At 37.6% G+C, this 15,493-nt stretch overlaps 1 protein-coding gene across 1 annotated transcript in view; it reads right to left on the reverse strand.

The window, feature by feature from the left end:
* The window catches only part of LOC139457897 (scavenger receptor cysteine-rich domain-containing protein DMBT1-like), a 129,898-nt gene that overhangs the window by 31,015 nt on the left and 83,390 nt on the right, over positions 1–15,493 (reverse strand). Inside the window, exon 4 of the mRNA XM_071239241.1 lies at positions 11,432–11,764. Coding sequence (XP_071095342.1) covers positions 11,432–11,764 — 333 coding nt within the window. The remainder of the gene's footprint in view (positions 1–11,431; positions 11,765–15,493) is intronic.

The following is a 15,493-nucleotide window of genomic DNA, read 5'->3' on the forward strand; positions in this document are numbered from 1 at the left end:
TATGTCAATAAGCTACCAGGAATGGTTCAATGAGTTTCACCGTTAACTCTCTCACATTCCGCATCTGCTATGCCTTGAAGCAGTTACGTGCACCTCCAACATTAATAAAAAAAAAGTTGCTTTTATCATCATGTACACAATAATCAAATGGAGTGATTTTGAACAATTGTTACCACAAAATTCTTGCATTATAGTGATAATGATATTTACCCCAAAAAAATGACTTGTTGCCAGAGGGCTGTGAGGTATTGGGGCTTAGAAATCCCTTGAATCGTACAAATGTAATTGTACCCCTGTTGTGTATCATATTCTCTGTTTGATGTTTAATGACACACTCAGTAATATTCAAAATAATAGTATAATTATATTACTGTACATACCCTCCTGCATATATAGTGTGAACATCATCGCCTAATGTACAATGTCATGAGTGTATACTCCTAGATATTTTCCTCCTGTGTTTCTGTGTATGAGAGGAATAATTAAAATAATCTTGAAAAATAGCATAACACAAACAACCTAGGAACTTGTATTATTACACTTATATCCCCACCAATGAGTTGCATAACATCTTTAAAATATGCAAATTAGAGAATAATTTATATCTTCATTTGGCTTTTGCCATTTCATAGGAAAACACTGTGTTCAGAAGTGGCCAAGATAGCTATTTAACAGAAACTTTACTCTATTATTAAATAGCAATTGCATTGTTTCATTAGCGATCTGTATAAAAAGAAGAAATTGTATTCCGCTTTAGTTCCGCATTACCACTTTTATGCGATGCTATATCTAGCTACAAATGACGGATATCGAGCCAGTAACACTGCCATTGGTGCACTTTGCAGAATGGAGTAAAAATAAAAAAGTGCAGATGATTTTGCTCTTATTAAATGTTTGTCAATTAAACACATAGTTGCATGTGACGGATATAATTCTCTATAGTGTTTATCCCAGTTCTGGTTCAAAACGACCGATATCTTTCAACTGCATGGGAAAGTAAAAGCCCTTGACGTGAAGTTTAGATTCATGTGCCGTGAAACAATGCACATGTTCTCGCACATGCTCTGACCCAACAGGGTACAGGTGAGCCAGTACACAATACAGAAAACATTTCTCATCCTCTGGATTTTTAATATTCAACAGATAACGTTTCCATTGCAGCTGACTGGGAAGGGGGTGTAGGAAGAGCCGCGAAAAGGTTGAAATTTCACAACGGATAATTTCACACTGATGACCTCTTCAAAGTTTAAAGTGGGACTATCCCCTTTCAAAATTGTCTAAATCTCTCATGATTTTATTCATGTATGATAAGAAAAGCGTGTCTAAATCGCCGGCTACATTTGATGGCACGTTTTTTGCGCCAATTCAGATTCTAAATGTTGAATAACAAAGGGTCGAATTTTCAATAAATTAAAATATGGATCGTGGCCTTCCCTACCATGAGGAATGAAATCATATTCCCCAGCCTGGCTTCCTACTGCTTGTCGAGAATAGCACCCCTGCAAAGCATCGTTTGGTCTCCGGCGTTTGGCTGCTGAGTCTGCCCCACGCCCAGTTTGAGAAGACAGATGGTTTCGTTTCAAGTGCGACGTGAGAGCTTTCGTGGAAGGAAAAGATTTGGAACACGTTCTACAATTAAACATTTGATTGGTAAAAGCAGAGCTAGTACTCGCAGATTGAGTACTGTTTGAACCACGATGATTGTGAGAAACATGACTTCTATAGGTGGGATAGTTCGGAAGAAAGGTATGACAAAATTGACACGTCAAATTATCTCTGTCATGTAAATGGTACGTTTTCGTATGCAAATCTAAATTGTCTTTAAGATTGAAACTTTTGGAACAGGTGTTACATGTAACTGCTTGCGACGAAGGCCCGCAATTTCTCTGATGCCTAACTAAAGCTCGTTTGGAGCTGTATACCTTTGGACAAAACACACAGGTGTGGTAAACAGGGGTGGTAAAAGGGGATGACATGATGAAGTGCAAAAACAACCAAATAAGAAACCTACAAAAATGTCTAGTTGCTGAAACAAACAAACGTAAATATCAAGGACAAGAAAACGAGTGAGCACGTATGTTACAAAAAGTCGTGAACAGTAGACAGTGATTCACGATTTACATAATTTTCTTTGATTACAATTTCATATTACTAATACCATGACAACGTTTCTTAAATTTGAGAGAAACTAAGATAAATAGACGTGATTTACTGTATCGTCTGATTGTAAACTGAGAGTTTTGTTTTTCCTGTCTATTTTCATAGGTCTTATCAGTAGCAGTGCCCACATGCGCATGTATCACGAGCCGAGATCATTTCGCTTAGAGCTGAACTTCTTGTGGTATACTATGGGTTCGCGCGCTCTTTTAACCCTTGAAACGTTTGGTGCGTGTCATTTAAATGCATTATAATATCTTTGGATGAAAAGGGTTAACCTCACGATCATTTGCTACCAACGAGACAAGTATGCGTGGTTGACTGGTCAACACTTCAGTCTAGAGAGAACTTTAGAATTCCTGATAAACTATTCAAAGTTACAGTCCACTTCGCTCAGCCACTCAACATGAAGAGAAAGTTGGAATTTTGGATAAACTATTCAGAGCGACATTCCAATTCATTTAATGCATACCATTTTAAAAATGATAAAACATTTGTTAGACACGGGTGTCCCACATCATCTCCCAAAGCGGCAGCCTGTATTCACACACGGTTTAGCAATGCCTGAGGTATTGTATCCATCGAGGTCAATCAGTACAACGCGTGTCCCGCCCATTCATACAGCCGGATATCGGATAAGGTAAACCTTATTTTCAGAGTACATACTAACGTATTATCTCTAAACAGGGTACTGTAACTTAAACATGGGTTACCATAATGGGGGACGGTTACTTCTATAAGGCCATTTACGGTGGTATATCACAGCATAGGGTTGAGGTGGGTAAAAGTTCTTAATAAAGCCGTGTGGAATAAGGGATACATGCTACACGGAAGATATGTGTTTCGTGAATTTCAACAGGATTTGGAAAACACTATCGTGAGATAGCACTATTATGAAACTGTTTATATATCCTTAATAAGAACTTGGGATGTTTCATTTCAACCTAGCTTTTACAACATACTTACATTCATTTATCATATGTTCGGTGAATAATATGTGATGTGAACCGGATATAATTTAAGAAGAACGTGTATGGTCGGATTTAGGGTTTAGATGGGAAACTGAAGGCACGATATGAGCGAAGGAAATCTTTCAGAGTTGGAAATTAAGATTGAAAATAAGAATAAGACTGACTTTTTACAACGAAATATATCACAGAGTTGGAAATTAAGATTGAAAATAAGACTGACTTTTTACAACGAAATATATCACAGAGTTGGAAATTAAGATTGAAAATAAGAATAAGACACTTTTTACAACGAAATATATTACAGAGTTGGAAATTAAGATTGAAAATAAGAATAAGACTGACTTTTTACAACGAAATATATCACAGAGTTGAAAATTAAGATTGAAAATAAGAATAAGACTGACTTTTTACAACGAAATATATCACAGAGTTGGAAATTAAGATTGAAAATAAGAATAAGACTGACTTTTTACAACGAAATATATCACAGAGTTGGAAATTAAGATTGAAAATAAGACTGACTTTTTACAACGAAATATATCACAGAGTTGGAAATTAAGATTGAAAATAAGAATAAGACACTTTTTACAACGAAATATATTACAGAGTTGGAAATTAAGATTGAAAATAAGAATAAGACTGACTTTTTACAACGAAATATATCACAGAGTTGAAAATTAAGATTGAAAATAAGAATAAGACTGACTTTTTACAACGAAATATATCACAGAGTTGGAAATTAAGATTAAAAATAAGAATAAGACTGACTTTTTACAACGAAATATATCACAGAGTTGAAAATTAAGATTGAAAATAAGAATAAGACAGACTTTTTACAACGAAATATATCACAGAGTTGAAAATTAAGATTGAAAATAAGAACAAGACTGACTTTTTACAACGAAATATATCAGGGCGTGAATAAAGTAGAGAAATATTTTTATAAAACTATACTATTTTTTATTCATTATTTCTAGTGAACATGATTGATGGTATTGGTTGAATAAGCTTTTTTCCATTCAAACATGTAAGACAAAACAATACAAAAATATATATTTCCTCGCAGTCGACTGTGATGATCAAATGATGAATGAACTCAGACATTCTCCTCTTTGTCTCAATGATGACATTCTGCTTATTCATTGAGTAGCTATATCAAGAGATAGAGGACTGTTTCATTCTTTCACGATAGGGTGACATTCGGTTTGATGACGATCATTCTAGTATACATCTGAAGGATTCTACCCTGACTACATTCCACATAGCTGGCATTCCTAAAGAGTTCCAAATTTCTTCACAAAAGGGATTACATTCCATTTGATGATGATCATTTTAGTATACATCTGAAGGATTCTACCCCGACTACATTCCACATCGCTGGCATTCCTAAAGAATTCCAAATAGCTGGCATTCCTAAAGAATTCCTCAACTATGACATTTTTTAACAAAGGCTGCATTCTTCACATTCTTAACATTCATGCATAATGACGCCGTTCTCATTGTGACGTCATACATGTCTATTAGCATAACACTAGGCTCATGAATATTCATAGGGCAGCTGAAGGTATTAATTTACTCCCACTGATATGCTAGTTTTAAATCTACATCTGTGATAGTCTAGTGTTTTTACTGTCCTTTGTCGGCAGATTTTAATGTCTATATTAATGTATTATTGATGTACAACTTGATTTAGTCACGATATGGCGGAAATATTGCTGATGTGACTATAAATCTTAACTCACTCACTCACTCACTCACCAATTCTCTGATATCAGGCTCAAACTACTACTCCTATTCTTCATCCGGTTCTTTAATATCAGACTCAAAGTACTCCCCCTATTCTATATCCAATTCTTTAATATCAGGTTCAAACTACTTCCCCTATTCTATATATCAGGCTGAAACTACTCTCCCTGTTCTACATCCGATTCTTGAATACCAGGTTCCAAGTACTCCTCCTATTCTATATCTGATTCTTGAGTATCAGGCACTAACTACTCCCCCTGTTCTACATCCGATTCTATTATATCAGACTCAAACTACTCCCCCTTTTCTATATACGATTCTTGAGTATCAGGCTCAAAGTACTCATCCTATTCTACATCTGATACTTGAGTATCATGATCAAACTACTCCCCCTATTCTATATCCAATTCTTGAGTATCAGGCATGCACTGCGAGGAAGTAGGCTGGTTCGGGCGACACGATTCATGTTACTGGTCCTGGTTCAGGTGCCACTGTTCATGTTACCGGCATGCACTGCGAGGAAGTAGGCAGGTTCAGGGTGCCCTTGTTCATGTTAACACCACCTACTACGAGGAAGAAGGCTGGTTCTGGTGTCACTTGTAAATTGTGTTTTCACAATAATTCACCATATACCTTGACCAAGTTCCTTTGTCAAGTGGTATACATCTCAATTAGGTAATTATGTTAATGGTTCTCAGACAACCCTACGTAGATGTTTTTTGTAGAATTTGTAAACGGTTTCCGAGTTATGCTCTTGCTAAGGAAACATTCGTAAAATCTCCCAAACTATCTAAGAGCACCAGTTTACCACTAGACCTATTTATGTGCCAAGTTTGGAAGAAAAATTGTACGTTTTTCAAGATCTGTGCCAAGTTTGGTGATTTTCAGTCTAAGTCAAAGTCGTTGCCAGGGAAATTCGAAAAATATTTTTTTATAAATTCGAAAGTATCAAAAGGCACCAGTTTTCCACTAGTTCTATTTGTGTGCCAAGTTTGGTGAAGAAATATTTACGGTTTTCAAAATCTATTCCGGAAACGAGCACTACTGCCATTTTTAGTTTTCAACAAAGTCGTTGCCATGGAAACTCGAACAATAATTACCTTAAAAATCCCAAAGTATCAAATGGCACCAGTTTTCTACTAGACCTATCTATGTGCCAAGTTTGGTGAAAAGATATTGTACGGTTTCCAAGATCTGCTCCGGAAACAAGCACTACCGCCATTTTTAGTTTTAGTCAAAGTCGTTGCCATGGAAACTCGAAAAGATTTTTTACTAAATTCCAAATTATCAAAAGGCATCAGTTTTCCACTATACCTATCTATGTGCCAAGTTTGGTGAAGAAATATTGTACGGTTTTCAAGATCTGCTTCGGAAACGAGGACTATCGCCATTTTCAGTCTAAGTCAAAATTGTTGCCATGGTAACTCGAATTTTTTTTATATCCCAATTTATCAAAAGGCACCAGTTCACCACTAGACCTATCTATGTGCCAAGTTTGGTTAAGATATCTCTCATGGTTTTGTTGTTCTGCTCCAGAAACGAAATGTGACGGAAGGACTGAAGGACGGAAAGACGGACGGACAGCACCCATTCCCCCTTCCACTTCGTGGCGGGGGATAATAAACATAGACAATTGGTGAAATAGTAAAGTCTTAGAGCTATTTAGCAAATTATAAACGTAAAGATGTTTGGAGTGGACATAGTAATATTCTTATATTCTAAGCATAGAATAAACTGGACATAGGAGTAGATAGTGATACTTGCTTTCAATGGTATTAAGTTTCATAGATGTCAGATTCTGTCCTCTATCTTAATCAAGGTATAATACTCACACACTATGAAAACTCATAGAGGTTTTTTTAAGGAAAATTATATTTAGACATGTAACAAATATTAATGCACTAGTGAACATTTGAAATGTGTGTTGGGTCCCGTTTGGTGTTTCTGGAAGCAGACAAGATCACGAAAACATGTGTTCCCTCATCACATTTGCGAGAGCACACTGTTCCTCAAAATGCAAATGCACGTGCAATCTCTGGAGTTGGATGCATAAAAGGCATGGGCATCATGTGGACAGCAGTGTGCTCTTGGGCCGTTCGATGCTGGAACTTTGCAGACAGCCTTTGCCAGACGGTTCCACGTCAACCAGTCAACAGTCAACCAGTCTCATTAGTCTTAATCAGCAAACAGGAAGTGTCGACCTGGATAACTTCCAATTACAAAAGCCAGACAAGATTGACAGATTCGACTGGCACACCTCCAAGATTGGTTCAAAACGGCAACAGCAACATCATCAAAAACAGTCGGTACACATGGGAGACAAATTCACGCCATTGCAATCATTCGACGCCTGAGACATGCAAAAATACACTGCCAACGTCCTTACCGTGGTCAAGCGTTGCACCCCTGACTACGTCAATTTGCCCAACAGTATGGACGACAACTACGGCTTTTCTTCCGTAGAATTGTGTTTTCTGAGGAGTCATGTTATAGCATTTTATTTGTGGATAGTAGAGAACGTGTGTATCGACGACGTCGTGAACGTTAAGCCAATGCATGTGTCAGACAGCGTGATCCATTTGGCAATGGCAGTGTCATGCTTTGGGGAGCAATAAACGCACGTTTCAGAAGTGATCTCCATGTAATCCGTGGTAATCTCACAGCACAGAGCTATGAGGATGAAATTATGAGGCCTGAAGTCGGTCAATTGTTGCGACGTCACCAACGATCCCAACGTCAATTTGCAATCTAGCATGATAATGCACATCCTCGTGCAGCAAGAGTGACACAGGCCTTCGCGCAACAAGCTGGAATCAATGTGATGAAATGGCCTGTCTGTTCAACACCCGTGGAATGAGCTGGGGAGACGGGTTTCCAGATCTCAGCCACCGCCTGCCAACGTTGCAGATTTGACCTTATCCTTGCAGCAAGAGTGGACGAACATTCCTTTGGCGTTAACCACTCGGGTCTGTGACTGTGGATATGCCCCAACGTATCCATGCTTGTTCCAGGGCTGATGGAGGCCACACAAGATACTGGCTATGTTGGCAAGGGTGCACCCATTTGGGACCCTCTGTACTGAGCTTCATTGGCAACATTACATGTTTTCTGTCTCAGAATGATTGCATATTCACCATGTCATTTAGAAATAATTACATTTAACCCATAGCTGTCTCTTGTTATTTTTCTTCAACACGAAAATAGGTTATTCGTTTTCACAGTGTGCCAGTAGTTATCGTCCAGTTTCGATAAAATGATCGAGCGATGATCATTGGACTCTTGCTAAAGCAATACGAAATTTCTTCACATTGAAATCAGACAAGTAATGTTCCTTGAAAATATATGGTTTCAAATTCCCCTTTGCAGGACCAGTTTTCATTTCGTGCAAGCTTTCCTCCAGTATTTAGAACAGTGATGTGTTTCTTCTCCGGGTGTAAGTAAATCCCCTTTGTACAGTTAGTGAGAAACGAGAGTGGACAATTTGCTTATAGAGAAAGAGAAAAGAAAGGGACTTAGAATGTAACCTTTTCTTCGAAAGATTCTGACATTTCATTGATTTTTCGGACACCTGCCTTTACATTTTCATATATATTACATAAAAGGTTACTTATTAACACTATTCCGGACACCCAATAATTTATTTCACTGAGCAGACTCAAATGTTTTTTGCAAAGTGAAAGGAAAAGGGGGAACAATGAAATATCTTAGTACAATAGTTTGCAGTATAAAGGTATAATGATAGTTGTGTAACGTTCTTGTTAATTTTAAGATGTTTGGAAACTTTGAGCGTCAGTGTCTGGTATCAAGGGATCATAGTCGAGCAATGAAGTCATCGGTATACTCAATAGATATGTGAAATCGAAGACATGTAATAATGCTCAGAAGTTTGGCCTTCAAGTTGACTACACCAGAGACGACATCATCAACATCCTCATTAGAAGAGCTAACACCTTGCCACTGGGCCCTGTCGCCGACCTCGAAGACGTGTGTCCCAATGCATAAGATGAGGCTCCCCTAGACGACGCCCGATTGTTGAGGTTTGCCGACTATATCACCGTCGATTGGGTAGAGGGACATGGCGGCTCTACATGGAACCACCACGACACCAAGGAACAACTAACCATGTTGAGGGCTGGCACAACAAACTGACACTTATCATGGGCAGTCCTCACCCTAATATCTACAAAATTATAGACTTCTACACAGAAGCTTGCACCATCTAGCTACAGTCTGGTCGAGCTGCCCGTCCCAGGAAGAAGAAATACCACAACCTAGATTTTCTAGAGAAACGTCATCTCAGAGAAGGCCGAAAAACACCCATGTGTCATGTGTCATGTGATCATGACTGATCATGTGTCCAACCTTATATGAATTCTGAGAAAACAATGATGTAATTGTTGTTAGGACTTAAAAATACATGTGTGTGTTGTAAAGCATGAAAGATATGTGATCTGTTTGTTGTAAAATATAAATTAAAACCAATTATATGTGCTATATATTTATGTTGATCTATCAAATATGTGATCTATATACAATAGTAAAACTATTAACTTTTGGTCATAAAATTTTATGTATTAAAATTGATGTATTAAATAAGTTTTATTCCACTTATTTCACTTCAACAATCTGACCCCTAATGACATCGTGGGCAACACCCGCTACTTGATCCCATATTGTTATACCCCGTTACCATTATCCTCAAGATAAGTCATTTGTATTTTATATTCAAAATTATTTTTAAATTGAATTGCTGCACCTCGCGCATACGACTTGTACAGCGCAATGACACTATCAAGATTCGTTTTTCATAAGATATGCATTATCTTTAGAAATATGAACATCCTGCAATCAAATGATAGAGACTTTCTTTTTTCTCTATATATTTATTACTTCTTTTCGTTTCTTTTTTTCGGGTAGGCCTCTACAATTGGCTGATACTATATGTATTTTTTCAATTACTCTCATGTATTAATAATACCATGCTCTCTTGAATAGCAAAGTGTAACGTACCCTCTGATTGCTTTTGGTTTTTACAACGAAAGGAAAGGATATAAAGAATAAAAAAACGAAATATCCCTTGTTGCCATTAACTCTGGCTTTTGAGATGTAAATACAGATGCCAGCACATTTTCACATGTGCATGTACGTATAACAGTATTCAATATGTAGTCCGAATTAAACAAAGCTGGTGTAAAGCAATCAGGCTACAGATAATCTTTTCACAATTTGACTTACATATCGTACTATTGAATAAGCAGTCCACAATGTCCTCACGGAAAACACTGATAAATTTCAGTCATCACAAAAAACATGTCTTGTCCTTGTCACATAATTGCGAGAGACGATCTTACTATTCCCACCTTGCTCGTGCATTCTATACATACTCTGTAGGTCGACAGTTCAACTCAACACATTGAAATGTCCAACATATGGCCTGTTAGTCGAAAAATATAGTACGAACTAATCTAATATGTGAAAGCCAGTATGAAACAAATTTGTTAAAGTGGGGGGTTAGGCACCCTACCACAGCTCAGTGGTGGCTCCTTTACATCAGTGTTTGGCTGGAATCACAATCCGGGCACATGACGCATCAAGCCTCCTTCCGAGCACACAAACAAACAAGGCAAACATGTTAAGCGGCATCTTATTTTTTCTAGGTAATTTTGTGACTGTAAGTATGGTAGGAAGAACGATTTCAGGTCGGAAAACAACGGAAGGTTCAAGCACCAAGTGGCCGAAGGTCATCGCAGAAATTGGGTCGAGTCAACAGGTCAATGAATATCGAAGTTTTCAGCTCGATGATAGAGACAACACGGCGTATCCGTTGCCATTGGCAACAATATGCCTAATGCCGATCTAGGATGCAGTGATGTTTGCTTTATCAAGTCAACTGACAATGTAGGTTCTTACATCCCAACCAGTAAGGGTGCCCAGCTTGTTTTCGTATATAGATTATTGTGTCTGAATGTGATCTCTGATCATATTGATATTTAAATCATCAGTGCATGGTGTCCTTTGCTTGGTATCAAACAATGGCATTATCTTAAATGATAACATCTCGTCAGAAATCAGTTTGAGTGATTATTTTTTACGCTGCTTTCAGTAATATTCCAGTAATATCACGGCTGGGGACACCAGTAAATGGGCATCACAAATTGTACCCATGAGGGGAATCGAACCCGTGTGTTTGGCGTGACGAATGAACGCTTTTACCAATAGTCTACCCAACCGTCGGACACCAGTTTGAAAACTAAACGTTTAATCACATAGACAACATTCACCCTTATCGTCAAACAAGGGCAACACACAGGCGAATACCACCAACATAAACATGCAGTGCACCCAAATATTAGTTTTTCTCACTTGTCAGTACTGTAGCTGATTAAATCTCTTCGTTTTTCAAAATACTGCGCTCATCGATATTTCCAAATTCTGTTTGACAATTATATGCACAGAGTAAATCCTGTGATGGTGAACTTATCAGTTTATGGATTCCTAATATATATATTCACACTGTAACAAATAGTATTGTACAATCAGTGGGGCCATATACTCACGTATGACATCAAGCACCTGTCCACAGTCAGACATCTTATCCCTTCTAGAGCCTGGTGAACCCCTGTAACATCTGTAGACACCACTGTCAGAATTCCACACAACATCATACAGCAGGAAACTGAACACACCAGATCCTGACGAGTCAATGTTCCCAGTAAACTCTGCTCTTGTCCTGTACGTACTAGTGATGTCCACCTTGTTGTAGTTGGTCACATGGAACAGAGTAATGTCTGATGGATAACGTCTCACTGTAAACTCCCTGACGGCAGGCTGGGGTAGTCTCCAGGACAAGGAAGCATTACTTCCTTGACGAGCATATACCACTGTAGCAGCTGAAACACAACACAGCGTCTGTACTGTTGGGAAGTGGTTAATCAACAAACTGAACATCAAACTTAATCGGTTTGTCTCATTTTGCTGTTCTGCAATGTAACTTTCAGTGATACTAGATCACCATATACAAACAACAAACACAAATACTTACTTAAGCAGTTTATTTTTCAACATAGACACTTTCTCACAATTTCCGTCAAGTTGTTGAGAGAGATGGGAAATTGTTCTGTTTGATGACTGCAAATTGCATTCGATTTCTTGGTCGTTTTGGACCTTCTATCAATCTTCGATTATTTCATCTAATCAGATCACCCTAGTCATCCGAGTTTACACAGTATACACAACATGATTTCGGTAGAATAACACTAAATATTCTCAAATAGTTAAAACTAGTATTTATTTTACTATGTAAAAACTGGTGATAGAATATGTTCATGCTTTTTTGTATATATATTCACGTTATATTCTTTAGACGTCATATCCTGAACAGTTTCTTGTTTCGTTCTGTGACTATATCTATCCTACCATGAATGTTTAGAATGGCACACAACTCTCAACTCTTCTCTTTTCTTAGCAATCCTAAAGCACACTGGTGTTAAATAAGGCTGATTATGGGGCCATTGAAGCTTAATTCATTTTCATTACCCATTAGAGATGAACAGCTGGACAGGCAATATCTATTGATATTTTATTTGATATAACTAGGATTATATTTCGTATGATCATATGAAAGTGGGTTTCTTATGATCATATGAAAGTGGGTTTCTTATGATCATATGAAAGTGGATTTCTTATGATCATATGAAAGTGGAGAGTGATCAATGTGCAAAATGTGCTCACTTTTGACAGTACACAATCGCATGGAAGAAAGATAATGGTACAATTTTGGTTGACTAAATACACTGGTTTTTTTTCATTGAGATTAAAATTGTTTTTTCACAAGTGATAGTACCATACTATCAAGGTGTTTTGGTCTTATTTACTTCTCATACCAAGGACTCCAACATGAGCCCGTTCGGGATCAAACCACTTTCAACAGGATTCACATATGAGATTTTACAAATTTGAGACTTATAAAACAAATGAAAACAAAACTTAATAAAGAAACTAGACTTAAAACGGACGGACGTAAGACACCAAAGGATATTCAAAGCGTGAACAATTCTAACAAATAATGATGTACGAAAGGCGTTAGAGAATAGTAATACTTCTACTGAAATCAGGACAACCACCATGTTCAAAAAGCTTATGTATGCTTGTAAAAAGGTCAAACATGTCTAAGAAGAAACAACTAATTTAGGTTATTAAACTTCAGTTATCATGTGACAATGGGTCTCTTCTATTCGTGGTGTAGCAGTACTGCTTCAGGGATCCTAGTGACCTTGAGGTACTACCAGTAGCCTTGAATTTAGCATTGTGGCCATATGTCCATACAATCCACCTTTTGGGGTTAAAAAATAAACGACATAATAGTTACAACTTTAGAGACAAGCAGAAGCTTCGAAGCACCTCTTAGTCGTATCCTTGATCCTTGTGGCGACAAACACCAGGTGGTAGCTTGCATCCAGCAACAAGGGGGAATCATCTAAATGGGGTAAATCATCCGGTTTGGTTGGTTGGTTGGTTTGTTGTTTAACGCCGTACTCAGCAATATTCCAGCTATATGACAAGGGTCTGGACCAGACAATCCAGTGATTGATATCATGAGCATCGATCAACGCAATTGGGATCGATGACATGCATCAACCAAGTCAGCGAGCCTGACCACCCGATCCCGCTAGTCGCCTTTTACGACAAGCATAGTCACCTTTTACGGCAAGCATGGGTTGCTGAAGACCTATTCTACCCCGGAATCTTCATGGGTCTCATCCGGTTTGACTTGATATTGGCAGCCGTACTGAGGAACGCAAGTCTTGATTGTTCAGTATTATAAGAAATTGTTTCAATATTGGCGATGTACCTAGTTCATGGGATGAGAATGTAATTAATCCCATACCAAAAGCTGGTATGAAAGGTTCATGTTACCTGCTAGAATATAGAGGTATTACACATATTTCAATCCCTTCATTACATGCAGATATATTAAATGCACGACTGTCTGGTTGGTTGGAGAGTAATACTCTCTAAGCTGATAAACAAAATGGTTTCCGAAAAGAGAGAGATTGAACGGATCATCTGTATGCACTTTAATTCAAAATAGAAAAACCTGAAAACAATCTACTTGTGTTAGTTTTGTTGATTTAAAAAAAGGCGTTTGATACTGTTACAAGAGATAATTTGCAGTTCAAGCTGCGAAGAGTGGGTGTTAAAGGTAAAATACTGGACGCCATACAATCTCTATATGGTGATGTAAATTGTTTTGTCAAATTGAATGGATATTTCACTGAACGTTTCCCTGTTTATCAAGGAATAAAACACGGCTGTAAATTCTCCCCTACTTTATTTTCTGTGTACGTTCATGACTTGGTTGAATGTATTCATAATCTCAATTGTGGTATTCAAATAGACGAGGTAATATTATCTCTGTTGTATGATGCTGATGTCGTGCACATTGTTCCAGATTAAGCGCCTCTACAATCTATGCTTAATGTCTTAAATGATTGGCGCAAACGTTGGCAATTAACTGTAGATGATAGAAAGATAAATATTGTGCACTTCTGGGACCCGTTCCACAAAGCTATCGTAGCGCTACGACAGTCGTAAGTCTATGTTAAAGTATTGGAGCTACGATTGTCTTAGCACTACGATCGCTTTGTTGAACGGGGCCCTGGTGTCCTTCTGTAACATGACCAGAATTCAATTCAACTGAATGTTGAATGTTATTGACATCTTTGCTTATGGTTCAATTACTTCTTAGATGTATGAAAAACTGTTGGGAAACACACACGCTTATCATTTCTATTTGAGAAGTTTGATGTGGCAGGAAGTATGTCTAACCATATATGTGATAAGTTCTATGAATCCCTGGTTGAGCCAGCCATGTTTTATGGATCAGAAATATGGGGTATACACAAATGTATGCAACTTAATATCACAGAAAACAGTGCATATCGTATTTATTCTTGGTGAAAGTAAAACCACTTCAAATCTTGATGTTATTGGAGATATGGGGCTGGTCCCACCTATTCATATAGTACATACAAATGCTTTTACACTTTTTATGAAGTTTGAACAAGATTCATGAGACAGAATTTGCTCTGAGGTTTTTAAGGGGTCTAAAATAACTGTAAATATTTGGCCAGTAGAGTAGACAAAAAGCAATCAGCTGCAAGTCAAAAATATTTTATATTTCAACATTTGAAAAATTTCTTTTTTGTTAAACAACGCTTTAACAACGTTAATAACTGGAATAAATGATTTATGGGATTATTGCAGGTCAGTAAATGGCAACCAATTAAAAAAATTGAGACAGTTTAAATCTTTCCATGCCTTATAAATTTTAAAAACAAATCTTGCAATGTTCAAAATATATACTCTTGACCAATATGGTCAATACAGGTCTCCGCACAAGAAGTGTTACGATAGCGTATATCATGTACCAATGCCCTATGGCATCAGCTGACAGGCCTAGCCGGCTGTGCTAATTATGCCGGTCTCACTGGTCTCCTTTATTTCTAGATCAGGTGCGTAATTAAGTGGAAGTGAATTGGCTATTTGAGTGTTATTGAAAGATATGAGATTATCGATATACATGAAGCTTAAGTTAAACTTCTTGGCCGAGCGAACGC

The sequence above is a fragment of the Haliotis cracherodii genome, unplaced genomic scaffold (genome assembly GCF_022045235.1).
Source record: "Haliotis cracherodii isolate W230 unplaced genomic scaffold, xgHalCrac1.p SCAF_12, whole genome shotgun sequence".
Lineage (NCBI taxonomy): Eukaryota > Metazoa > Mollusca > Gastropoda > Lepetellida > Haliotidae > Haliotis > Haliotis cracherodii.